The 26,907-nt window shown below is 35.7% G+C and overlaps 1 protein-coding gene across 2 annotated transcripts in view; it reads right to left on the bottom strand.

Moving 5' to 3' along the window:
- LOC107708682 (potassium voltage-gated channel subfamily KQT member 5-like) overlaps positions 1-26,907 on the bottom strand; it is a 123,338-nt gene that overhangs the window by 14,553 nt on the left and 81,878 nt on the right. The window contains exons 2-11 of one of the 2 annotated variants that reach the window (XM_016512986.1): positions 15,506-15,596; positions 13,186-13,312; positions 8,495-8,670; positions 8,188-8,313; positions 6,891-7,001; positions 5,896-5,991; positions 4,821-4,915; positions 3,910-3,936; positions 3,525-3,551; positions 1,159-1,379 (exon numbers count right to left, since the gene is read on the bottom strand). In XM_016512986.1, coding sequence (XP_016368472.1) covers positions 1,159-1,379; positions 3,525-3,551; positions 3,910-3,936; positions 4,821-4,915; positions 5,896-5,991; positions 6,891-7,001; positions 8,188-8,313; positions 8,495-8,670; positions 13,186-13,312; positions 15,506-15,596 — 1,097 coding nt within the window. The remainder of the gene's footprint in view (positions 1-1,158; positions 1,380-3,524; positions 3,552-3,909; positions 3,937-4,820; positions 4,916-5,895; positions 5,992-6,890; positions 7,002-8,187; positions 8,314-8,494; positions 8,671-13,185; positions 13,313-15,505; positions 15,597-26,907) is intronic. The other variant, XM_016512987.1, reaches the window with a different exon arrangement.

Here is a 26,907-nt window from a genome sequence, read left to right as displayed (position 1 = left end):
AGTGCTTCACGTCTTAGACACAGAAGCACATTAAGACACTTAAAGTTGGGTAATAATTTTTCATTAACCATTTGACTAAATGCTTCTGATTTTATAATGTAGCTTATACACTCTTAAAAATAAAGGTGCTTCAAAAGGTTCTTCAAGCGATGCCATAGAAGAACCATTTTTGGTTCCGCAAAGAACCATTTAGTCAAAGGTTCTTTAAAGAACCATCTCTTTCTTACCTTTTTATAATCTGGAGAACCTTCTTTCGACACAAAGAACCTTTTGTGAAACAGAAAGGTTCTTCAGATGTTAAAGGTTCTTTATGGAACCATTTAGACAAAAAGGTTCTTCTATGGCATTGTGAAGCACCTTTATTTTTAAGAGTGTATGATATCTACTGCCTTATAGCTTTCCCACAGGATAAAGACTTCAGATTAATTCTAAATAATATCATAGAACAGTTGATTCTACTTTGGCTTAATTTGTAAGCATTTACATTTGTGAATCACAGACAAAGTAACTGCCAATATTGTGTCTCAAATTCAACTCCACATTGACTTCTTTTCAGTTTACTGAACTTTTGTATAAAAAACAATATCACATTTGTAGGCCTCTGCTGCCCTCCTGCCATTGGTTCAATGAACAAATTCATAAAACCCAATTCTAATCATATCATCACATGGCATGCTTACACACTGATAATCTGCTATAAACAAAGAAAAAAAAGGAAAGAAGGAATGAGGAAAGAAACGGATCCTAGTTTAGTCAATGGCCTTTGGGACCCAATCAGGAAAATATGGACTCACAATCATCCCAATCAGATGGACAAAACTATTATTACCAAAATTACCAAAAATGATGATGATTACAACCATAATCATTATAATCATGGCAATCATCATTAGCTCTCTAATGTGTCACCATGGCTTATTATTATATTATTCTGAGATTCTTTTTTTAAACTGGAGCAGTCACAGTGTTATTTATTTGGAGGAAGAAAAAAAGATTTCCCAGGAATTTGAATTTCATTATGTCTTAATTCATTATGAATTTAATTATATCTCTTCACTACATAGTCAGTGTAGATAAAAAGTATTGAGCTACATTCTCATTTCAATGCAATTAAATCACAGTGGTTCAAAGTAATTCTCCAGTCAGAGTGTTGTTCACCTTCAGGGGTGGAGCGTGATTGGCTCTTGAGACGGAGGGAGGGTCTGAATCGGGTGCGGTCATTAAAACTCCAACTCTTCTGGACCTTGGCAGGACTCGATCCATCAGTGCTGATCTCAGCTCCAGGCGAACGTCTGTCTGTAACAGATGTCTGCCTGCTTTTAATGCTCTGTCCACGTGGGCTTGCCATTCTTACCCGGTCCTTAAAACTCAGTTTCTGACTGAGAGGGGAAAAAAGAGAGAGAATAAGAGAGTGGAAGAAATAACAGCACTTTCCTTCCTGCCATGAGCCATGGCAATGACCATAAAAGAGCAGCATGAAGTACAAAAAGGCCAAGTCATTTTTTATTAGTTCTGCATTGCTTGCTTAGCCCCCCATAGTATTAGAAGTGCAGTCAAACAAACACTCTAAACAATCATTATGAAAGAGCCCTTCAGGTATAATATGCCAAGACCAAATCTAATGTAAGATGAAAGTCTCTAGAGGAGCATCAAGAAAAGAGGGATAAAAATCCTTCAGAAGTAACTATAATTTTTTTCATGAAATCGATACATATCTATCTATCTATCTATCTATCTATCTATAAACAATCATTATGAAAGAGCCCTTCAGGTATAATATGCCAAGACCAAATCTAATGTAAGATGAAAGTCTCTAGAGGAGCATCAAGAAAAGAGGGATAAAAATCCTTCAGAAGTAACTATAATTTTTTTCATGAAATCGATACATATCTATCTATCTATCTATCTATCTATCTATCTATCTATCTATCCATCCATCCATCCATCCATCCATCTTAATTGATTTACTTCAATGTGGCTTGATTACAAATATGTTGAAATAATTATTCAGAGTGAGTTTAACTGTTCTCTTATTGCATGAAATGTGAGTAATGAAATGCATTTTTCATGCATGGCTATTTACATGGCACATGGTCAACACTGTAGATCATCTTTGCTAATTTCAGTTATTAAATTCCCTAATGATGAATATTATTTAGTCACATATGAATTTAGAGATGTTCACAGTTCTCCGATGCAGAGTCCAGATCAAGTCTTTAAAGGTCAAGTTTAAGCCAAATCTCATTTATGGCGAAACTTATGTGAAATTTTGCAGTCAAAAAAACGTGACTTATCTATTGTCAATAGTGTAGCAATGCATTAAGCACTGCTCACATAAAGATCACTTTCAAACCAAACAGCTTTCTGTTGGTCAATCCGATGAAATTGCGTGACCAACTTAAACTCAATGCGAAATCCATGAGTGGAAATTTTGTAGCCTTCATTGGAAACTCGCTAATGTGCAGATTTCTATTGAAATGACTGGATTTCGAACACAAAATTGCATCGAGCAACAATAAATGAGACCACACTTTTGGGGTCAGATTTACTAACAGCATGCACCAGTGCAAACACATGAGAGTTCTATAGAACACTCATGAGAAATCACTATCTGTATTCAGTTTAAGAGAAAATACACTGCAGACCTCTCTATTTCAGAGAAAACAATAGGACAGACAGCTGAGCATGAGTCAGAGAAAAGAGCAGCGGCCACTCAAAAATGCAGCACTGCAGTGAGTCATCCACTTCTGCTCAATAATGTCACATTAGCAACCATACTAATTATGGTATCATTGCCTCTTGGTCATTGATGAGCACTGCATCATAAATGAGTGGATGGATGGTCGTTTCACACAAACAACTGGTCAGAACCCACAGAAACACCATTTCCAAACACTCTTTGAAATGTTCACTCTCAGACAATTGTTACAGACAAACAGACGGATTTCATTTATTTGTTCTGCAGTTAATACATTCATAATGATGTGGAAATGATTTTGTCTGGCCTTGTTCATACTGGCCACACTATTATGGCTCAATTTGAAGTTCTATCTTAGTAATTATGCAAATAACACCACTAGCTCTTCCTGTTATCTGGACTGATGAGACTATGCATTAGTCGCTGCTGTGTAAATGCAGTCATTCAAACAGTCTGACTTGACTTTTCTCATTATTTCTCTCTCTAATTGAAGTCAAGGCCCCCGATAATCACATTTGTCTGGTAAGTGACAAAACATGAAAACATGAATAAATCTCAATTATTTGCTATTCCATATTCCATTACATCGGTTTAATGTATACATGACTGATGAAAATTAGAGTGCACTTCATAACAGATGGCAGTAAACAGTCTCAGACATCAGAGGGAAGATGATTTTGTGTTTGCCGAACTACTGATCAAACATGGAAGCCTGTTTCCTTCTCAAAAGAAAACGTAAAAAAGTAATCGTGAGATGAAGCTTCAAAAAAGAAATAAAGTCTATAAAGTTGCAATTGCAAGAAACAAAGCCATAAGTGAAAGTTACCTGAATAAAGTCAAACTGCAAATCACACTGTAAGATATAAAGTCACAATTTCACAAAATTAAAGTCACAGTTACATGGAATGATGTCACAGTTGTGAAATATTAAGTCACATTTTGAGATTTAAAGTCTCAGTTAAAATATATAACCTCACAAATATTAGAAATATAGTTGGAATTACAATAAATAAAGCCTCGTTTTTATGATAGAAAGTAACATTGTGAGAGAAAGTCGCAATTTACCTTTTTATTTTTAATTTCAAGGAAGAAACAGGCTTCCATAGTCAAGTGAGGTTTAACACAAGCATAACAACAGCGATGTTTCAAATTCTGTCTCAGTCGTAAATTATTTATAGTATAGAGTATATAAGATATGGAACAATACAAACCTTGTAGATGACTCTCCTTGATCCTTCCTTTGGGTGGTGTAGAAAGAGAAATACATAAAAGTGAGATGTTTTCAATGAATCTTCAGTAGACAATAAACTACACATGACACAGTTTCAGATTCACTGGATCCAGTTTGTACTTCATGCATACTAATGTATCAAAAGCAACAGCCAGTTCAAATGCATAATGCATGGATAAATACAACCCTTAGCATATACATGCATATCACAACATGCAGTATATTGCATGACATTTAAAAGCTCAAGCAAACAAATGTGCCATATTTGAAGCCCTACTAAATGACTAGTTTATTCTCTGTGTATTTACAGTAATGATTTTTAGCAGGTCTATTTACATTTCATAGTCCTATGTGATATACGTGCATATATGAATGACAAGCCAAAGGTGCTGACGTCTTTTTCTTAATCAGTTAGACAATTTGACTGCTGCTATTACTATTTACCAAGACGGAGGACTGTTCATGCACTTCATCTATAATTGGGCCATTATAACAGAATGTGGGCATCAATGTGAAATGGAGAGAAACATTACTGTCCATTCGCATAGTATTTTCCCTTTCACTTTGAGAGAAAGACTGCAATCAGGTGATTTCATGGACAGCTAGCCCTACATTAGACCTGCTATTGTCTGTAACAATGGATCCTGGTTTATAATGATTTTTGTGGATGACTATGAACATATCAGATAAATCCGAATTGGACAATGTACTTTTTTGAATCTTGTAATGAAGAGGACGTGAAAAGAAGAATGGAACGTGTGGGAGGCAGGCACAATTATGTTACATGGGGGAATCAAACAAATAGAGGGAAAGAGGAAAGTTTTCCTCTGTGGAAATATAATGAATGAAGCCAGGGATAGACAGGAGATGCTGCCAGGGGTTTGTACCTACTTTGTAGGACTGCAGGTATGCAACGCCTTCAAATGAGGTTTCCAGGTAGCAGCGGAAACCGAGTTCTCATCAGCCGCATAGCTACGCCACACACACTACATGCAAAAATATATAAAACCAAAAGAACAAAGGATAAAGGAAGAAGAGGAAAAAAGAGAAGAAGAACAAGCCCATAGAAGAGAAAGAGAAGAAAAAACAAAACAAAAAGGAAAAAAAGCAGATTAGTAAAAAAAAACTACACAGGTTTTTTCGGTCAGAGCAGGCATCCATACATGCCTCAGGACAGGGACTGTAGACTCATAGTGACGCCAAGTGGCCTCAAGGTAAGGACGACTACCATCGGTGGAGTAATATCGCCACGCAGCCTTATTCAGGGTTAGGGAGAGTAAAACATTGTAAGCAGAAATATAATACACACACACACACACACACACACACACACACATTCCCCTAACCCTAAACCTACACCTCACACAAAACTTTCTGCTATTTTAGATTTTCAAAACACTTCATTCTATATGATTTATAAGCTGTTTTTCTCAAGGGGACAAAAAAAAAGTCCCCACAAGGTCAAAATTTACTGGTATTACTGTACTTGTGGGGACATTTGGTCCTCATAATGTAGGGAGTACCAGGTACACACACACACACACACACACACACACACTCTTGCATATGTGGTTTACAGGGACTCTCCATAGGCGTAACACACAGGTTTCTATGTTTTATGAGGACAATCCCCCAATGCATTTTGCAACAGACTCTTAATTGCTGGTATCAAAACCAAATCTGTCCATATTAAAACCAGCATGTCCAAGCAAATAAAGTCTCTTTGCTGTGAAGTGAAACATATTTGTCTGTTAGGTAAGACAACAAAACCATTGTGGTGCATTCAGACACAAATAACAGTTATATAAAAATATATGAGACCATTAGCAAACAGTACTCTACTCAGAGGCATGACATTTACCATAAAAATCTCGGTCATAAAAATGACACTATACCAAATTCTATTGTAAAGGATTGTGTAATATCCCCAAATGTGAGGGCAGATGTAATGACTCTGGTGTCTGACCTGTATGAGGCAGGCAGCAGGGTTCCTTCTCTTCTCAAAGTGCTTCTGTCTGTGCTGTTCTTGAACCTTCAGGGCAAAACCTGAACCCAAAATACCCTGCAATGCAAGTAAAGTAGAACCATGTCACTAATGCTATAGTTTAGAATTAGACAATAGGACTGTAGGAAACACACTCATGCTAGCAGCTCTTTGTAAAAGCACTTTCCACTATCAACAAGCAACAGTATTATATTGTATGTTCACATTAACATACAATATATGTATTAACATATTATGTCACACTGAATTCTTACAAAGTTTGTTTTATTACTACAATTTAAGAAGTACTTCTAGGGATAGTTCACACAAAAATGACAATTCTGTCATTAATTACTCACCCTCATGTCATTCCAAACCCTCTTGTCTTGGGGGTAAGTAATTAATGACAGAATTTTCATTTTTGGGTGAACTATCCCTTTAAGAAGTTATTTAAGAAGCTAGCAAAACAATGTTAAGTACCATGAAGCTTGCAGGCAGGAAGTTATAGCTTTAATTTAACTAATATGAGTGGTCAAACTCAGCTCCCTCAACGTTTGATCATTTCATGATCAAAAAGTGGAAGTCCAAAGGGGTGAGCTGTTTAATTCGAAATTAGAACATCCATTTCCAGCATTTCCATCAACTCATTTAGGCTGATTTGTAAATTTGGCTGGAAACCTTGTTGCTCTGACAGGGTAATCAGCCAAACTGCCTTTGCATTTCACAAAGACACCAAATAAAATTCTGCTTTAGGAAAATTTAGCAGCCAGAAATAAGATTCCACTGTGTACTGAAGGCTAAAAACCAAGAAGAACATTAGCGACTGTCTCAATTATGCAAATGATTTATGCAAATGATTTTCTTTATTGGTGTTGTATCTGGAGAAGTGACAAGATAAACAAACACTGGATTAATACTGTAGGTAGTGTAAGGAAACAAGGTATGAGAATGTTTTTTTTGCTGTAATAAAGGTTTACCGCAGGCAGAGTGAAGAAAGAGATCCCAAGCAGGGCGAAGCCAGCAGATAGCATTCGTCCAGTCCAGGTTTTAGGAGTCTTATCTCCATAACCTATAGTAGTGAGGGTGATCTAATAAAAAAAAAATACAGAGAGGGTCAATAGAGAACTTTCGACTTTGTATCTGTGAACTACATAACTTACGTTTTGATCTTGATTTGCCAAGATAAAAGACTTGTCAAGATGGATCAGATAACTTTGAATAAAAGGTATTATAATAATTTATGACAGAATGTCCTTTAGGGAAAAAAAATGGTTTACAATAGTGCAAACAAAATTTTATTTATATATATTTTTTAACTGACACTTTTGTTTTGTTTTGTATTTTCATGTTTATATTTGATTCTAATACATTTATTAATATAACCACAAACTGCATAGGCTCAACATTATCTAATATTACTAATATGACATAAACTGAACAAAAAACAATTCTGGTTTCTGAAAGTCACTTTAAAAATTCATGCTCTAACCTCACCTGAATTATTAACTGCATAAAACACATCATGGTCGATATAAACCATGTTTATCTTCACTGCAAGTGAGCTGTGTTTAGTGTAGTTTGGGTAAAATTTTTTTTTACCTTGTGAAATTTTGTTTATGGTTTTTGAGGATGATATCAAGCAACTTGCCCAGTTGGCATCTGGCTAAATTGGCTAGATTTTATCTATTGACAGATTGAATTTGCGTGACCTCACCAGAACACATGTGCTAGATCATTTTTTGTACTTCTGTGTTTATCTGTTTACTTGTGCATATACGTATATTTGTCTTTTTCTTTTGGGTTGAAACAACCTGAATGAGCCTGAAATCTATTCTCTGAACCATCAAGGGCATCCAAGCGAGACCAGAGATGGCGTTTGTCATTTGTGCCATCATGATTACTCTCTATCTCCATGGATATGGAATCTAATGGGCCTCCGTATAACCTTTATGAAAAAGGTTTCAATTTCCCAAACAAGGTGGAAGGAAATGATCAAAAGGCTGAAAAGCGTGAGCCTGAAATTATTACTGAAATTTGATATCAGTGATCATATTAAACTGAAACCAGTACATCTTGCAGTTTTCCAGTAATGTTGGACATTAGCAAGAGCATCCAAAATTACCCAGGAATAATTGCATAAGAGTCACAGAAGTGCTAAGAACACGTATGTGGCACCACAAGAACTTCTTTTGTGAAGCTCTGTATAGGTCAGAATATTACTTGGACTCTGGTGAAATGCACCATTGTGAACAGATGTGGGGTGTGGAGACTCACCGTGCCCCACCACAATGCATCCGCATAGGTGGCAAAGTCTTTATTGAACTCCTTTTCCACCAGATAAACCAGGAAAGAGGAAAAGATGAGCACAAGGAACCCAATGTACCAGGCAGTGACCAATTCCTGTTAGACAGAGAAGCATTTAGAGAAGCATTTAGAGGACTTACAAAAGTACAAAAAGTACTTCACAATATGACAGTAGTTTTTGCTCATAAAACAAAGCATGCATTTAAATGATTAGTATATCAAAGTAACTCAAAAGCAAATAATTCTAGATGGTGACTTGTCAATGCAATAAACTTACCTTGCTGTGAGCATAAACTACAGATCCCAGAAGCTTCCAAGTTCCTCCACGGCGGTCCATGCGTACCATTCGCAGGATCTGTAAGAACCGCAAGCTTCGCAGTGCAGATGTTGCAAAAATGTTGCTTTGACTCCCAGCCGAAACCACCGCAACAGAGGCAATAAGCACTATAATGTCTGACGGTTGGGTAAAAGAACAGAAAAAATGATGTCAGAAAACATTTGACATACGTAGCATATCACAGGAGATATAATTTGCCATGTGTGTTTTAACGGCATATAAAATTCAAAATGTTATTTAGGTAGTTACCAGGTCCTCTGAAACAGCTTAATTCTCTTTAATCCTTGATTTTTTCTTCTTCTTTTCGGTTTAATCTATGAAAGTGGCATCTGACTTCCTAGGTGACCTGTCCTTGTGATATATTATTGCATACTGTAAATCCCATTGGACAAAAGGATCCAATAATTAATAAATCTCAACCTTTTTTGAACTTGAAGGCCACCTATTATATTTCGTCCAGCATTTCATCTGCAATTATATGAAGAGTTGCTTTTCCCCCAATGATTTTTTAAATCACAGCAACTGTGAGCATAGTGAATTAATTGACTAATGATTCACTTTCCAGAAGTTTCAAGAACTGCATGTTCTTCAATAAAATCACTTAGTTTTGAAGTGTTTCAGACTCTGTGGTCGACAACACCACTGAACATGAAACGTATGTCTTTTGTTTATACGTAAATGTCTCATTAACCTGAAAAATCGTCAATGTAGTTGAATGCAGGTAAATGGGAATGACATCTCCTCGGCTCAAACTAGACAATTTACTTCTCAAATGAGAGTTCACAGAGGAACATAGCCATTCTGTTCATGTAAATGATTGAAAAGAGTGATTTCCAAACTGTCATTTTGCCCATATTCTGTGGGAAAAGAGGATTGAGGGAGGGGAAAAGAGAGAAAGAGACGAAGAACAAGCGAAGGACACGGGAAGTTCACACAAAAACTATATCCACTTGGAGAAGCGACATCAAACCCTCAAAAAGCACAAACAACTCCAAGGCACTACTCAACTGCAATAATATTTTCTTTCTCTTTCTGAACCTCCCTCTAATTTCTCATATACTTTGTAGTCGATGAACTCAGACTTTCCAGAGAAAGGGTCTTCATGCTCAGCCACTCTACTGCTCTGTGCTGCAGTCTGTCGTTATAAGTCAAATCAACACATTACATGTGTTCTTAAAGTCTTTGGGGAGTCTCGAGCTGCGAGAGAAAATGCTTATTTAGGTGTAGAAGTGCACTCTGGATCTATAAATTATGACTCCGTTATCCAGCACAGTAGAGAGATGACTCATGAACTCAATGAAAAATACATCAGGCCTTCACATGAAAGAGACCACCATCACGATTCAGAATCAGCCCTGTTGAGAAGTGAAAGAATTTTGTTCCACTATCTTTTAAAAATGACAATTAGAAAAAAAAAAAAGAATGAAGTATTATGGAGTTTTGGGTCCAAAAGCCTGAAACCTCTAGTGACAATGCTTTTATTTGACATTTTTCTAATATAATGCAGCTTGCATAAAATATACAACAATTTCAAAGTCCTACTTTTTATGTTTATGCCAGATTTAAAGGACAGCAATTTTATGGATAGAGAACTTATATTTTAGCCGGAAGCAAAGGTTTGACAAACTCAACTACATCTTGGATGGCCTGAGGGTGAGTATATTTTCAGCAAATTTTCAACTACTCTTTTAAAACAGATTTTGAATGCCAGATTATATATCAAACTACCTGAATGTGAAATCTAGCTATACAATGCAGTATAGAAATTTAACATTTTTGGCTTCAACTGAGTGGCAGAATATGTTGACTGTTACTTGACAAGTTTATGCAAGCAAACTAAATCTGAAATATATGTTTTTTCTTTGTGCAGTAACTAACTTTAAGAACAGCAGGGGATACCCATTCTTGGTGTTGCTATAAACTGCTGGAGGGTACAACAAAATCCAAGACATCATCATCTGAACACCATTCTTTCGTTGACAGGGTTCATTCATCAGTTTAACACACAAATACCATCTAATGGCTGCTAATGACTTGTTGAATCAATTAGGAAACATGCACTCAATTTAAATGTGACAAAGCAAAATAAACCCTGCCTGAATAAGTTTATTCTGGAAACAGCTTCTCAACCCATCTGTTAAAAAAACCTTAAAACTACTTAAAACTTTCCAGCAACAATCATGGTATATGATGCATGAATGCAGTATTTCCTAAAACATGTTGCTGCTAGTCCGATGTTCGCAACACTATTTACCCTCAGGTCCTGTAGGACCTCTGGGTACATAAACATTCACTCATAATGAGTTTTAAATGATCTAAAATCAATCACCTGTTATTAATTCTTAGTGCATTCTGTTTCCATTAACATCATATTGATGAAATGGGGCTGTAAATGTGCATGTGTGTGGTATAAAGTGACTTCAGCCAGAAAGAAAATGACATACAGTAATTCTGTGTTCACATGCTATAAAACCAGCTTCACAAGGTTCAGAAGTATCTTAAACATTTCTACTTTCAAATTTGTTTCAAGAAGTAGCGTAATGGTTATATGATGAGCTTTCACGTGGATATGGATATTGAATGCCTAAAGACCAACCATTAATCAAATTGTTATCACCACATTATTTGATGGGTATTTTTCAGGTTTTAACATTTTAGTTGCTGCCTAGTTCAGTTCTAAGCGCACTAGCAAGGGAGTCAAAATCATTCCAGTACTGAGACATTTGCTCCCTATAAATTCCCAGAATGCCTGCCTATAACAAACTGTGAAAAATATTAAATCCAAAAGGATGAGCACAAGTGTGAATGTATGAAATATCTTATTTTCTGTTGTTAAAAGAGATTACGATTTTAATTAACTCTAATCCCTTGTGTGCATGAAACCGCACCAATTTCATAATGGCACTGTGCGGCTGAACAGCTGCAATGTAGATGCACAATGGTGAGCTACATAAACATTTTGTTTAAAAAATAGCTATGCTTTAATGCACAACCTTGTACAGATGTTTAGGATCAAGACCTTTGCTAGTGCCTGGGTTTGTGTTCACGATATACTAACAAAGGGGAATAGTGATCAGATTGAGGCATGGCTTAATAGAATCTCAAAGGACAGTTGGTCAGCACACAGACACATTATTACCATTATTAATGACGTTCATTATCCCCATTTAGATCGATAAGGCCAGCGCTAAGTGTTAGCACTTAAGAACAGACACCACAAGCACCTACACACACTTAAACAAAGTAAGACATTATTAATAGCAAAGCCAGTATTAATGAGCTCACACAGTGTAACAGCAGTCTGGAGAACATTAGACAGGTTGAGGGGTCACTGAATGAGAGCTGTTTGCTGAAGTGGATTTGGTAGTTTTTGGCAGCCACAACTGGAGGATGCCGAGTAAAAGGTTTGGGGTCAATGGGGAAGTGCGGCTAGGTTATTTTACAGGCATAAGACACTTCCTTAATGGCGATCTACAGTTATGAGGCTGTTGCCTTGGTTACATAGGAATAAACATAATTTGTGTCATCATGGAAGGATGAAAGCTGACTGGAGCAATTCATTTGTGAGGGAGGACAGTATTAGTGTTACTAATAGCTGCCAAAGCATATGACTAGCATGACTGTGTTAACTGGGACTGGGAATATACACCTAGCATAGATCAGATATATGTGACTGGACCGTCCAAAGTTTGGGGTACGATTTTATTTTTACGTTTTTGAAAGAAATCTCTTATGTTCACCAAGTCTGTATTTATTTGATCAAATATACAATAAAAATTGTGCAATATTTTTACCATTTTAAACAACTGTTTTTTTTTTTTTTTATATATATACATGTTTTTTTGGGATTCTTTGATGTACATAAAATAATTTAATGACCTATAATTTTTTGTAACATTATAAATGCCTTTACAGTCACTTTTTATCAATTTAAAGCTTCTTTTCTGAAAAAAAAAAAAAATGTATGTGCTTTAGAAATACCACTAACAGTACTATAGAGTCACCAAATATTTGCTTTTATATGAACTCTCAGTCCATAACCAGTGATGATGGGTGTTTGTTTCTTTAACACGTGCCATTGCAAGTAACCACGGTCGTAAAATGAACACTCTGCAACCATCAAATGCAAATAAATCAGCTTTGGTAAGTAAAGAAAATGTTGGTACTCTTTTATTTATATCGTGTAGTACAGAAAACCTTGTGACTCCAGAACATATTTCCTCTAACTTTGGAATGTTCCTTGCAGAGCAAGTCACAAAGAAGAAAGAAATGAGTAATAAATTGCCAATATGACTTCACATTTTTGTCACAAATGCAATTTCTTTCAAATCTCATCTACTGCTGTGAGTGAAATGCTGGCCTGTGCTGTTTATGAAAAAAAGTATATATATTTTAAAATAATGATATTCACAGTTTCATGGAGGTAAGAAATGTTTATGGCTAGTAAATCTGATCAAATCTCTCAACCAGGTTTGAATAGGTTAAATAATAGTGCACTCCTTTTCTAATACGGATCTCACTATCACCTCATTTAGAAATAGGAAAAGTCTGGAAATCCTGAACTTAAACAATGAAAGTTTCATGATTCTCATTTCATGGAGAGAAACTTTGCACATTGATTAAAGGCTCACCTATAACACAGAACGGCTTCCTTGCGAAGCGAAGTCGTCCCTGCCATCCTCTGTACCGGCAACAACAACCAGCAGACCAGATTCGAATGATGTACTCGAGCCCAAACACCACAATCATCACAAACTCCTACAAAGACAAAGAAATACATTTTCAAGTTTATTTGTGTGGGTGTGCACTTGTTTCAACTGTGGTTGTGAAATTGATAACACTGTGAACCAAGTACATTACAGCTACGTTACAATATTCAAGATTTTTATTTGTCACATACATGGTTATATAGAGAATATATGACCAGCAGTGAAATGTAAGAATAGTGTACACACATCCCTGCTGGAATTACACAGTGATATAAGTACTGTACATTGCGCACAACAGAACTTTTTAATAAAGAAACACAGATGGAGGTGTCATTGCCTGTCAAATATAATCTGTGGGTCAGCTATTTCTTGAAACAAGTGGAAAATAACCTGATTATGGATCCATTAGTGAGCTCTGTTTAAGTCATATACTGTATACTTACTGCTACTTCGAATCCTTAGTTTGTCAAGCTACAAGCTACTTTAATTTAAAGAACTCAACTACAGTACAGTCTAAATGTTTTCAAAAATGATTTACTCAGAGCATAATTTATCTGGCCAAAAAACTGTAATTTAAATAAATAAACAGTGGAAAAACACAGAGATGAACAGCAACATTCACTGTAAATATCTTATTATTTTGAAAATGATTCATTTTAAATGAACCACATTGGAAGCAAAATATCAGTAGAAATACAGAACTTTTCTGATAGGACATTGTTTTCAAATATATTTTAATATATTTTAAAATATACCAAAAATGGCCAAACATTATATTTGCTAAAATGTGCTTCCAAAATTTACATAAATATATTTTCTACCAATATATTTTTGGCAATTTTTATATATATTTTAAATGTATATAAATATATATTTTTTAAAGCATTTAAAAATATATATTTGACCTCTATATTTCAGTCCATGAAAATACATTTTCTTGCCCCGAAATACATTTAGAAATATATTTTGGTATATGAAGGTTAAAACTAAATATTTCCTATTTCAAAAATACATTTCATTGAGTTTCACTGTTTGCAACATATATTTAGCATATATTTCAAATATAATTTAGCCACATTAAATATATATTTTTGCCATATAGGCTTTACAGATATTTCCTTTAACCCTAAAACACAAAGCAATGTAATAAATAGTGCAAAATAAATGTATACCTCAATAAAGAAAATTCCATATTAATAATAATAAAAATAATAATGCGGCACATTGTACAATTTAGGTGCTTGTGTTTGATTAATACTTAATTTTGCCCACTATAAAGCATTTTGCCTATTATAAAGCATATACAAACACATACACATATACAAACATGTGCAAACACAATAATGCACACATACAGCAGCAGATGTTGACTGGTAAACTTATATGGAGTCTCTGACTCAATTCACTGAGGTAAAAGCCATTTTAAAAGACCACTATTTTGTTGACTCACCTCCTGTCTTTGCATTGTCAATTAAAGGGGCAGCAGTATGACTGAATGAAAGATCTTCCATTATGATCATATAAGTACTGCCTACAGATCATGAACATCATACAGATCATGTTTGGTATCAGCTGAGTCAATAAAACAAATCAGGTCCATTTGTATGGCCATCATTACCAGTACACAAACCAGCAGGCTTCCAGGAACAGAAAACCAGCATAACATGAGCCTTTGATCCAGTGTTCATATCTCTCATCTGTAGCTGGCTTTTGTCAGGGCTTTGTAATCAAATAACTATTGACAATATTCCATCATGCTGCATTAAAGAGATCATGTAAACCACAAGGTCTAAAAGTGGGGCATATTTGGTTGCGTTTATATTGTGATTTACTGATTTGGTTAGCTTGACCTGTGTTGTGCAGCACTATTAACATTTCACCATATTTGCCTTTAAATATGTGTGGAGACTCATCATCAGACAGATAGCAGCTGAATTTGGTGGAGAGCAGAGGCAATTTACTTTAGAGAAGTAGAGAATATTGCCTATATCTCCTATGCCAGGATCGGACTTTTTCTGCTTTTAATTACAGTAATCATAAGCGTAGAAGCTTATACTATATAACATTAATAAATGCAGGATGTAGCATTACATAACGTTTAAGACATACAGCTAGCTACGGTATTAGAGTACAGTTAACACAGAGTTCATGTGATATATCTTTTTTTAACTTCTTAGCATGAGACTGTTCTCATGCTTTATCCGGTTTGGATTTTGTTTTGACACTGTAGTTCAGCTCTTACCAAGATCAGGAGATTGTGAGAGGCCATTTCCTGGTGATCTGGAATGGTTGAGAAGACAGACAGCACCAAGCAGCCAAACACCAGGACAAACCTGTCAATAAAAAACAACAACAGGGGGAACAAAAATTACTTCATTGAAAGATTTTGTCACGCGCACAAAAAAAAATGCTTGTATTTACGGTTCAACGTCAAATTCTACTGATGTTGATAGAATAAGGCACTAATAAAAAAAAAACTTTCCTTCAAATATTTCAAACTCTAAGTACCATAACGTTAATTTTCCATCAACAATATGAAGTATGGCATGAGGGAATCCGCTGTTCAGAGAACAACTGTGTCTGGAGATTTGCATTATTGACCCCTTCAAATAAGGGGTGGGGGACATCTGTATTTGATCATTGGACTTCTGCGTCAGCCGCCTGATCTCTCTCTCCCTCTCTTCCATTAGCTTTATCCCTCTTGCTCCATCTAGTCTGATTCCCACTGTTTCTTTTTCTCAACTACTTCGTCCATTTCCCTGCAAAATCTCATGCCTCCATTCTTCTCTTTCCCTCTTTCTGTCTTGCTGCTATATTCTCCCACATATTGTAGAAAGGCGAAGAGACACTGAGGACATTTATGAACAAAATTAAAATAATAAAATAAAATAAAAGTTTTGTCAGGCTACATTCGCAGTAATAGATGATCAGTGTGGACACTGCTCAAAAATGTTCAGTAGCTTGAAATCACACGTATATACCTAAATACCTATATACTCGAAGTATCAATAAGACACATCACTCAAACTTTGGTAAAAACCCATCTTCTAAAGCCAAGTAACATTACACTGCTGAACTCTAACACAGAGCATCACAGCCCAAAGGCCCATGAAACTCATTCCTATGACCTAATGCAAGTGGACAGAACTGAATAGATCAGAGGAAATACAACCTTGACTGACCCTTTGACTTGATGATGAACACTCTTTGCTGCAGTGTGCAGTTATCAAAGAGCTTTGCACCCAAGAGCATTGATGCCACAATCATTATTTTTACAAATATGTACTACCCTCTTTCCCTGTTTTCTATAAAAACAGCTCTACTTTGCAAAATGATCATTAGAGCTAATTAAGCACCATCTTCATCAAAAATGTTTACAAAATTCTCCCAGTGTAAGACTGAAAATTGGAGCTCTTGAGACTCCTTTCGAGTGGCGCCATGTGGTTGAGCTGGACTCTGTCTAAACTGACCCGAGTAAACTAGAAGAGGCTGTAATTTAAGCCTTTATGAGAAGGGGCTTATAAAACAGAGGTTAAAGGCTTCATCCAGCATTGGTGCAGCATTTGTGTGAAAGCAGTGGGCGTCATGGGGCGCCTCACCCTTTGACCTGCCCTCCACTCGGAAACAGTGGCCGAGCTCCTCTACAGAGAACACAGGGCAGAGGGCAGGGGCAGTGTTTTCCATAGGCTGTCATATGGCAATGTCATTGCTGAATGTCTGCATTTGCTCATAATTCCAGTCCTTTCCAAACATTGTAACTATAAAATATTGCATGTCCTGTAATTTGGCCGTAGGCATGAGGCTGGACGTAATCAATCACATCAGACATCACGTTTACAAGTGTGATATTGCTTTTATACCAGTGTTGCTGTTGTTAACTAAAACAATTAAAAAACTTTAATTCAAATTAAATAGAAATGTTGCTGCCGATAGCTTTGAGTGTTATGTTGAGTGATATGTGTGTTGGCATATAGTGCTTTTGCGCTGCGGACTTCCCAAGTTCGAATCCTGGCCTGGGACCTTCCCTGATCCCGGCCCCCTCTCTTTCCCACATCGCTTCCTGTAACTACACTGTCCTATCGAAATAAAGGCTATAAAAAGAGAGAAATTAAGTATAAAATAAAATAAAATAAAATATAAACATCAGATGAAAAACGTATAAATCTTTAATAAAAATCTGAAATGTTGCCTAGGCAACTAACTGAAATAAAATAAGTTTAAGTGGAAGCATTAAAATATGAAATACTTCAAATCTGAAATATTAAAATATAAAGCTAAATAGAATTTTTAAAAATATATAAAAATGATGAAAGCACACAACAAAAACATAAAATAAATTAAAATTGAAAATCAAAAAATAAAAGCCAATTTAAAATATTAATCAATGCTATGAAACTATAACATAACACTATTTTGCGCAATAAAATTTAAGTAATTTGCCTTATTGTTCAATAAACTGCTTACATTTTAGAAACAATGTTGGCATGTGCTTTGTCTGTTTTTACCCTAGTTTCTAGTTTCACAGCAACAGTGAGGTGGTTTTTTTTCTGAATGAATCAGTGTTTTTAAACAGATCATGTGTGAATAACTCAGTGAGTCACTCATAAAGACAGTTACTTGTTTACTGTAGTTCCTGAAGGAAAATGCATTTTTGAGTGAAATGGATGAGTGAATTATTCAATGACATATAAACGCATATAAAGACAATCACTTGTTTCATTCCTAAACAAAAATAGTTTTTTTTTTGAATAAATCAGCTTTGATTCAGTGACTCTACTGAAGGAGTCATTGAAAAATCCCTACTTCCAATACACAGATTGATAGTTTGTCTGGAACTCACCAACACAGAAGCAGAGGGATACAAGCATTAAAAAGTCCCAGTGCTGTTCAACTCAACCAATCAGAATCGAGTATAGCAACTAACTCTTGTATAATTCCCAATAAAACCTTGAGACTCGTGGAAACTAAATAAATAAATAAAATAAAAATTACAGGGTGACATTTGCAACAACCACCTATACTGCATGGATGGTTGAAATGAAGTAGCGGAGAAAGTAGACTGCAATAGACAGTACAATTATCTGTCAAGCAGCCAGTGCCTGTCTGTTCTTTAGGGCTGTAGTATTTAAAGAGAGCTCTTCTACTCTCCTGCCTCTTGTCAGCTCACTCAGACAAGACTATTTCAGTGCAGCGCCCAGGGCTAAAACGCTCTTTTTTCCAGAGGAAAAAGGAAAAAGAATAAATGCACAGAACTGAAGTAGCTCCCCTCATCAATCATCTGTTACCCCTAGCTAATTACACAACCCTGCTCTCCTACCTTGTTCTTTTGTGTGTCTTTTCCTGCCCTGGTGGGTGGCAGTTGGTGTCTGTGGAGTGTCACGGCCTTTGATGTTGAAAGAAAGGATCTTAACATTTACATGCAGACCACAGTAAACACACACACTTTGGCTCTCTGAAGTGGCACTTAATAGGCATAGTTTTGCATAATCAAATTGATTTGTTTTGAAGGTGAGTGCCAGGGACGAGCGACTAATGAACCAGATCTCCCTCTCTCACACAGATATGTATCACGCCATATCATTATTTCTGATTTGATGTTAAAAACAGCAGATGGAAGCCTGAAATAATATTTCTCCCAATCCCTGTCACTATAATTTATATCACTAAACATAGTATTATACATAGTTAATAAACAAGTCTCCTACAAATGATCATGTCTATGCAAATAGCAATGTACTAGTGAACTCACAACAAGGTGCTGTAAAAAGTGTTTAACACCTGTCTTGTTTGGTTTGATTGAATCGAACTCAAGTTCGTTTCCCCCCTTGGTGCGGATCTTTTGGACAGGTGTGAATACAGCAATCGCACTCGGGTGCGGACCAAACAACCGTACCGAGACCCAGCTGAAGAGGTGGTCTCGGTCCGCTCCCAAACGAACTCTGGTATGGTTGAATGGATGAAACAATGAATGGATGACCTTAAGCACACGTGTGGTTTTGTTTACAGTTTCTGGTTCACTTGCAAAAAGCGCAGTGGTAAAGCGAACTGCACCAAACAAAAAAAAAATCAACATTGTATTTGGTCTGGACCAAAGCAAGTGAACTAGTGGACTTTCCTGGTGTGAATGCACCCTAAATGTCTTACGATCACACAGAATTAAATGCAAAGCAGGGGAAAAGAGAGACAAATCTGGTATGTGTGCATAAAAGCTTTTTTCTTCACTGATGTGCTGTCTAGTGGTCGCTCTAAGCGCATGTGTGAGCCACAGCAACAGAAAAGACCCAGCAATCCTGCAAACACTGCTGATGTGTGAGCTGTCCGTGGTCCTGCACACAATTATAAAAGCTGCACAGAAGGTCTGTAACAAATCTTGACGCACAGATAATGATCCCCAAAATCCTCTCAAAGCTGTACTGGCCCCAAGAAAGTTAAAGAGCTGACATCTGTATTTAACTGACCCATATCAGTAAAACAAAGTATGTATGACTCTCACCTCAACAAGAGTAACCTTGTAACCTTAAGTAGTTGCCACCAAACAACAAAATCTCTGACTTACTTGAATGTAAAACAAAATGTGTTTTGATCAGATCTTCTCAAACAGGAGTCTGGGGCCCATTTGGGGTCTCAGCAAACTTCGAAATAAGGCCCTTAAGATGATTTAGAATAAGACAAAACACGCACAGTCTGAATATCTGAATACAATATATGGAAGACCTGAATATAGAACATGAGAATCCTATTTGTGAATTGTAAGTGATTTGTACATCTATGAACATTTGTGTAATGAATATATTTGAACTATATTTTATACTACATATTTAAAATAATTTTAACCTTTATAAATATTTTATAGCTCTATTTTTTTTTATCAGGTAGAAAATGTACATAACATATTTTTTAAAAATTATGTATCCTTAATTTTTATCCAGTCAAGAGTCATGTAAATCGAGTGGCTAAACAGTGGGATCACTGAAAGTCATTACACTCTTAAAAATTCTGGAATCCTGAATTTATACTTATTTTAATTATAATTAATTGCAATTATTTTAATTACTTATCTATGGACATGTCGATTTAGATGCTGACTGTAAATAATATACAAGTGTGACCTACAAGACCTTCGAGGAATAAAGTCTCCCAACTTGTCCAAATGTTATACAAGTTATGTTTAGATGCAAGCTACTTTTACAAGTAAACTTGCAACCTTACAAGCAGTGCTCCCCAAACAAACAAACAAAAAAATTCTCCAGACTTGACCAATTGTAAAACAAAATATGTTTAGAAGCGTGTTTGCTGTCCCTGTGTCAGAGACAGAAGGACTGTCCTAACATAAACAAGATAAAGAGTGAGTGCATATGGGGAGGGATTGTATATCATGCTTTTCAAAAACACAAATATACAGCAATGCCAGCTGTCCATTAAAGCAAGTGCAGCATCTGTTTGTACAATAATGACATTATTCTACACCACAAGGCTTAATTTCCAAGCAACAAAACAAACAGTCACCACATAACCCATCAATTAGTCTATAAACAGTCTCTCTTTAATATCATATGCCTACTATTTGCTTTTCAGCCATGTCTTTACTTCAGTCTCTGTCTGAACTATGTTAGCAATAACATAGTTGTAGGCTGTCGTCAGCCCGTCTCATCATGTGAAGCACACTGCTGCAGTGTCATTGGCTCCTTGTCAGCGTTACAGTTACTGCTGTGTTGATGGTTTTCTCCTAAGGAGACAGCGGTTCTCTCTTCTCTCTTAATGTTCTTTATGAAGTAAGGTATTTCCAAACTGATACGTTTTTGTCACATTTGAAGACGATGCCATCAGGGATATGAATCAATGCAGGGAATGTTTGATCCTGCATCCAGCCCAACCAGGACTTAATCCCACAAGAAATATGCTTATAGCATTCATTTGTCAGTATTGCATAACCAGAAGTTTTATCCACCTAGAAAAGAATACATTAGACATCCTTACAGCTCAAATAATGAATGGGGTTTTGCTGAATAATTCATGCAAGTGCTTAAACAAAAATACTACTGTAGCTTCACATTTACGCTGTTAAATCCTCCCGAATCCTGGCACGGTTGCCAGTGTAAGAGCCTTACTGTAACTGTGAAAAGTTGTGGCATTCAGCATTATGAAACAAATGCTGTCAATGAAGCTTAACTGTTATTGACCCATATGGAAATAAAATGTTGATATATCATTTTCACATGTACATAAATACATATTATATAAATGCTTTTGTAATAAATGTCTATCTTACTATAATATCAAAATGTATTGACAAGCTTTTCACATAAGAAATGGTTCCAATTTCTAATAGGTTTCATATATGTTTTACTTCATATGACAATATATTTCATACATGGAAATGTAATATGTACAGTACATATATTACATCTGTGTATGGGCGAAATCTTTCCTCTCTTAACTCTGAGACCATGTTACTGCACTGTAAAAAAAATTTGTCGTTGTAAATTTTTACAGAAAAACACTAAAAATGCTGCAATAAAAGCCTGCTAATTGGTTTAACAATAACTTACCTTACATATATGGTGAAAATTGCATTTATGTAATTCTACTGTAAAATACTGTCAAATTTATGATTTTTGAAAGTACAACCTATGAATCAACATATAATTTAACAGTATATTTGTAAAACAGTAAAAGTCTCTGCATGACACATCACATATAAATAATGATAATAAAGTTTCTTCTCATTTTTTAAATCATGAATTTATTCAGTACATTACACTCTTAAAAATAAAGGTGCTTCACGATGCCATAGAAGAACCTTTTTGTCTAAATGGTTCCATAAAGATCCTTTAACATCTGAATAACCTTTCTGTTTCACAAAAGGTTCTTTGTGGCGAAAGAAGGTTCTTCAGATTATAAAAAGGTAAGAAAGAGATGGTTCTTTAAAGAACCTTTGACTGAATGGTTCTTTGTGGAACCAAAAATGGTTCTTCTATGGCATCTCTGTGAAGAACTTTTTAAGCACCTTTATTTTTAAGAGTGGTAGGTGTTTTGTGTTAAATGTTATATTATTTAGGTAATGTTTATTGCATTTTTTGTTGGTATTTTGTGTATATGACCCTGTGCACAGTCTACTGTATACGAGCACTGGCCACATTTTATGGACAGACCACTTACAGTTTCATCATAAATTTGCTCTTCACCAGTATTACTAAGTGCACAGTTATAATGCAAATGACAGAAAGTGAGAAAGTCAAAGACTGTTACTAAAACCAGCACTGATAACCCTCCACTGTATTGTACAGTCTCCCATGAGAGCCTGCTGGCGGGATGTCTGGGCTTTCTGCGTCAACTGATGTGTGAAAAAAGTGAAGGGATGAAAGAGTTGCCTACCCTTTGATGACAACAACTCCAGACAAAATTGCTTTTTAGCATACAACACTAGCCTAAGTAACTTACAGTAGACTGCACATGTAAATGCACTTAATAGATGTAAATGCACCATAATAGGACGGTTTAGCAAGTCTGTATTTACAGATTTTAGTGTTTAGAGGCACACTGAGATAAGCTTTGCCAAAAGCTAATCTTCACAGTATCAAAGCACTATGCTTTATCTTAGCACACAACTCTAAGTGACTGTTGGTTTACCAGGCAGATGCTTGCAGTGAACAGAAGAGATTTGTATCACAGTTGTGGTCAGTGTGGTTGGAAGGCAACATCTGATATGCTGCAATGCAAGAAATTATAAATGTCCATATACTTTTGCTCTTATTCATAGTCTGGAGGAGTCGATGCTAGCTGCTAAAAGTCAGAGCCAATCTACAGATTTTGGGTATAGTTGGAGATGAAAGATTTCACTGAAAATTCTGAGGACTTCAAACATATTTTAGAAACATTGTTTTCATCTGTCATGCATCTTCTAGCAATGAGACACATGCTTCTGCATGACTTTGTTGTGTCTGGAATGATTTGAAAGTCTGGTAATGTGTGATCCTCAATTGTTTATGTACAGTATGAAGCCCAGTTTTTCTCTATAACCATTTACAAAGTCAGCAAGTGTATGATGCCAATAAATTTAAAATCGGTTCAGATAATAGTCATGTAGTGCATTTCAGCCTTTACTCAATGCTAGTGTGCTTACATATGTCTGTGTGTGTAAATGCTTTTTGATAATTTAATATTAAAATATGCAATATTGCCAGCCTGCATGCTTAATTGTAAAAACTATGACAGATGTGTGTTATACAAACAAATACGTACTTTATTAATCCCATGACGACAATTGCAGATTTATGTGATGGCTTACATAAAACTCAAGTCTTGCCTGACTTCAGGGTCAAAGTCCTGAAGGGCTATGCAGCTATAGAGTTAGAGTTTAATCCAAACTAATGATGAATGCTGAGCGAAATGTAGTTCATGAACTGTGCTTAATGCAACACCACTTGAAATGTGCTTCTAAAGAGGAGGAAATTAACTGAAAGGAAGTTCATGTAGAAGGTTAAGCATGGTTGCACACACTGCTTAAAAATGCTTAAAAATTAAACTTTTTTCAAACCCAGACTCTTTGGAAAAAACGTGCCTGTGGTGATATGTCTGCAAAATGATATTACATTGCTTCTTGCACATTTAGCAGCAGTTTGAAAATGAAATATCCAGTAAGTAGCAGTAAAAAGTTAATGCTCTATCTATAGCGTTTCAAAATAGTACCAGGCAGCTACACTTAACTCTACCCTAAAACAAAACACAGGATAAAAACACAATTCCTGAAGCAACCATGCCATTTTATCTTGCTTCTAAGTCTTTGAGCTCTTTTACTGTGACTCATGTTTCATGGGAATCGTACCTGAACGCTTCACATTGCAAGTGCAGTGCTGTACCAGGTGAGCTATTGAGCAAGTTTACAACAACATATAGAGCCGATTTTGTGATGCAAATGTAAAGCTGTATTAGTGTACAAATTATGCACTATGGTAAAAATGTTTTGAGGTCATAACTTTGTATTGTGCAAGGCACCGCATGAAAATAAGTCTTTATTAATCGATTATGAACTTCCCCATCATAGTTCGTTTGAAAAGGAACAAAGGTTGTTAGTGTTTTACTGCCACTAGTGTTCATTTCAGCTAGAAAATGCAGTAAATCTTATGAATATGTACGTTTTGTAGGTAGAGGCAATAATTTTTTGCATCTTTTTTGAAGATTCAGTCTTTATTAATTGTAATTGCATGAATAGGGACAGTACATACTTCAAGAGGTCTCCTCCACAGAAGAGCAAAACATGACAGAATTTTAATTTGTGGGTGAACTGTTCCTTTCATAAACCACCATCTGGTTTAAACGTGCCTGTCAAGGTGAAGATTTTAACTCATTGAAAATGAAGTGCAGCAAAGAGGAAGTTTTACAGGGCTGCAAGAGACTTTCCAAAATGTTCAAAAATTATAACAAAAAAAAAACACATACATCAGATTCAAACATAAAACCCCCTCCTGCTGACTAGCTTCTCTTTCAGCTTAATATAAACTGTTTTTCTGTGCTTCTTAGGAGAAACTGTGATTGTTTAGCCATGTTGAGAGAACAGCAGCCCCTGCAGATTCTGTGCCTGAAATAAAGCCCTGGCATAGTAATTGAGGAACTGCAGGGGTCCAGATGCTGAGAGGGCTAGAGGATTACTGCAGCGCTTCTTCCACTTCTAAACCAGCTGCTTCAGAATTTAACAACTCAATCTGTACAAATTGGTTAGTATGTGTTAAAATCTTCCAAACAGTTTAAAGAGGTTTATGTTTCCAAATGACTGAATGCCCTACAGGAAATAATTATGTCACAGCAGAGTCCCTTTAAACATTAAAATCGTCTTTTATTTTATTCGTTCACATTAAATTCCCCCCATATCCCAAATTATCACCTTGTCTTGCCTTTGCATTGCAACACCTAACTAGCACTACCCCATCAAGCTCCCACCATCTTTCCTTGTATCCCTCCAGCGTGATACCTCTGACAAACCACAATGAAAGAATAACAGATGGATTGCATGCGTCAACCGTCTAATGGTATTTAGCAAGGCAGAACACTTGGAGTGAGAGGAACAGCTGGGCACACTAAATAACATTATAATCCTACTGTGTAGAATAACTTCTGTAAATGCTCTGTCATGACAGTTTGCTCACAGACCACTGAGAGCAAAGTAATCTAGTTAACAGCAAAAATAAACATGAGACAAGTATGTTTAATTCTTTTTTTTTAAACATACAAGATCGCATCTGTGTGTATGATAAAACTGCTGAAAATGTGATATGAAATGATACAATTATGCCATATTAAACACATTTTAAAAGCAGCACATCTTCTTTAATAGCTTTGAAAAGCGATGATCGTTCTTGCCCTTTTGGCTAATGGACACATACAGCACAGCCAGACTCACAGATAAAACTGAGGAGCAATTTACTACATAAGGATCTTAGATATTGCTGATATATGAGCCAATATATGAGGTCGCACAATAGTCTATTATCACTCCTAATGTTTGATGAACTGTTCCAAGAAAATCAATACGTAATATAAATGTCCCACATCCATCAAACACTTTTAAACACTAAACTGAAAACAGCCTTGATTGCAATAGAACGATTTTAGAAGGTTATGGATAAAATCCCTTTCCCCAATTTCACATTTAATTATATAAGATAGATAGGGTGGGCTTATTATGTGTAAGTAAGTTATCTATCTATCTATCTATCTATCTATCACTAAATCAGTATATTATATTTATCTGTAGATTGCAGACTGCCGTGACGGCTGCTTAAAATTCAGCTTTGCATCACATGAATAAATTACATTTGAAAATGTTACAACAGAAAACAGTTATTTTAAATTGTTATAATATTTTACAATATTACTGTTTTACTGTATTTTTAAACAAATAAATGCAGCCTTGGTGAGCAGAAGAGACTGCCAAAAACATTAAGAAATCTTACACACCACAAACTTTTGAATGGTAGTGTATATAGGCTACATACAGTATATATATTCGAAAAAGACAGAAGATATAAAAGTACACTGACATTTTCAGTGAAAAATACACTTATTACCAGGGATGTGCACAGACATTTTGAGGGGCAGGGGCTCAAGTGGAAAAAAGGGCACTTCTCATATTTATTTTAAATTTTTTTTAATCAAAACGTTAAATATATTAGGGGTGTGCGATATTGACAAAATATATATCTCAACATTTTCTGGGATTTTATTGATAACGATAATTAGATGACATTTTGCTGAGTGTGTTGTGCTGATATGTTAAGGACTGCCGTGGACAGCTGACTCCTAAAATGTTTGATACTCTTCATATTCTGTGTGGTGATCAGTTCACAGCAGTGATAGAAATTAATCTTTTCCAATAAGTTTAAATAGATTTTTACCTTTTAAATGAAATCTGTAGTGACAAAATCCCTCTTTGCAATGCAGAGAAAACACAGAAGCTGCATTAGAAGGGGCATTTAGATGCATTTACACACTGTTTAATGCAGGATATGAATGTATTTAACCTGCTGTTACAAATGCATTCATACTGTTTTGATATTTTAATCATAAAACGTTGAATACTGATATTTGAAATTATTTTTAAAAAAAAATAAAAAAAAATGCAAAGATACTTTAAATGTGAAATTAAAA

The sequence above is a fragment of the Sinocyclocheilus rhinocerous genome, unplaced genomic scaffold, assembly GCF_001515625.1.
Source record: "Sinocyclocheilus rhinocerous isolate Xijiao unplaced genomic scaffold, SAMN03320098_v1.1 scaffold236, whole genome shotgun sequence".
Classification (NCBI taxonomy): Eukaryota; Metazoa; Chordata; class Actinopteri; order Cypriniformes; family Cyprinidae; genus Sinocyclocheilus; species Sinocyclocheilus rhinocerous.
This window is presented reverse-complemented; position numbering and strand designations above follow the sequence as displayed.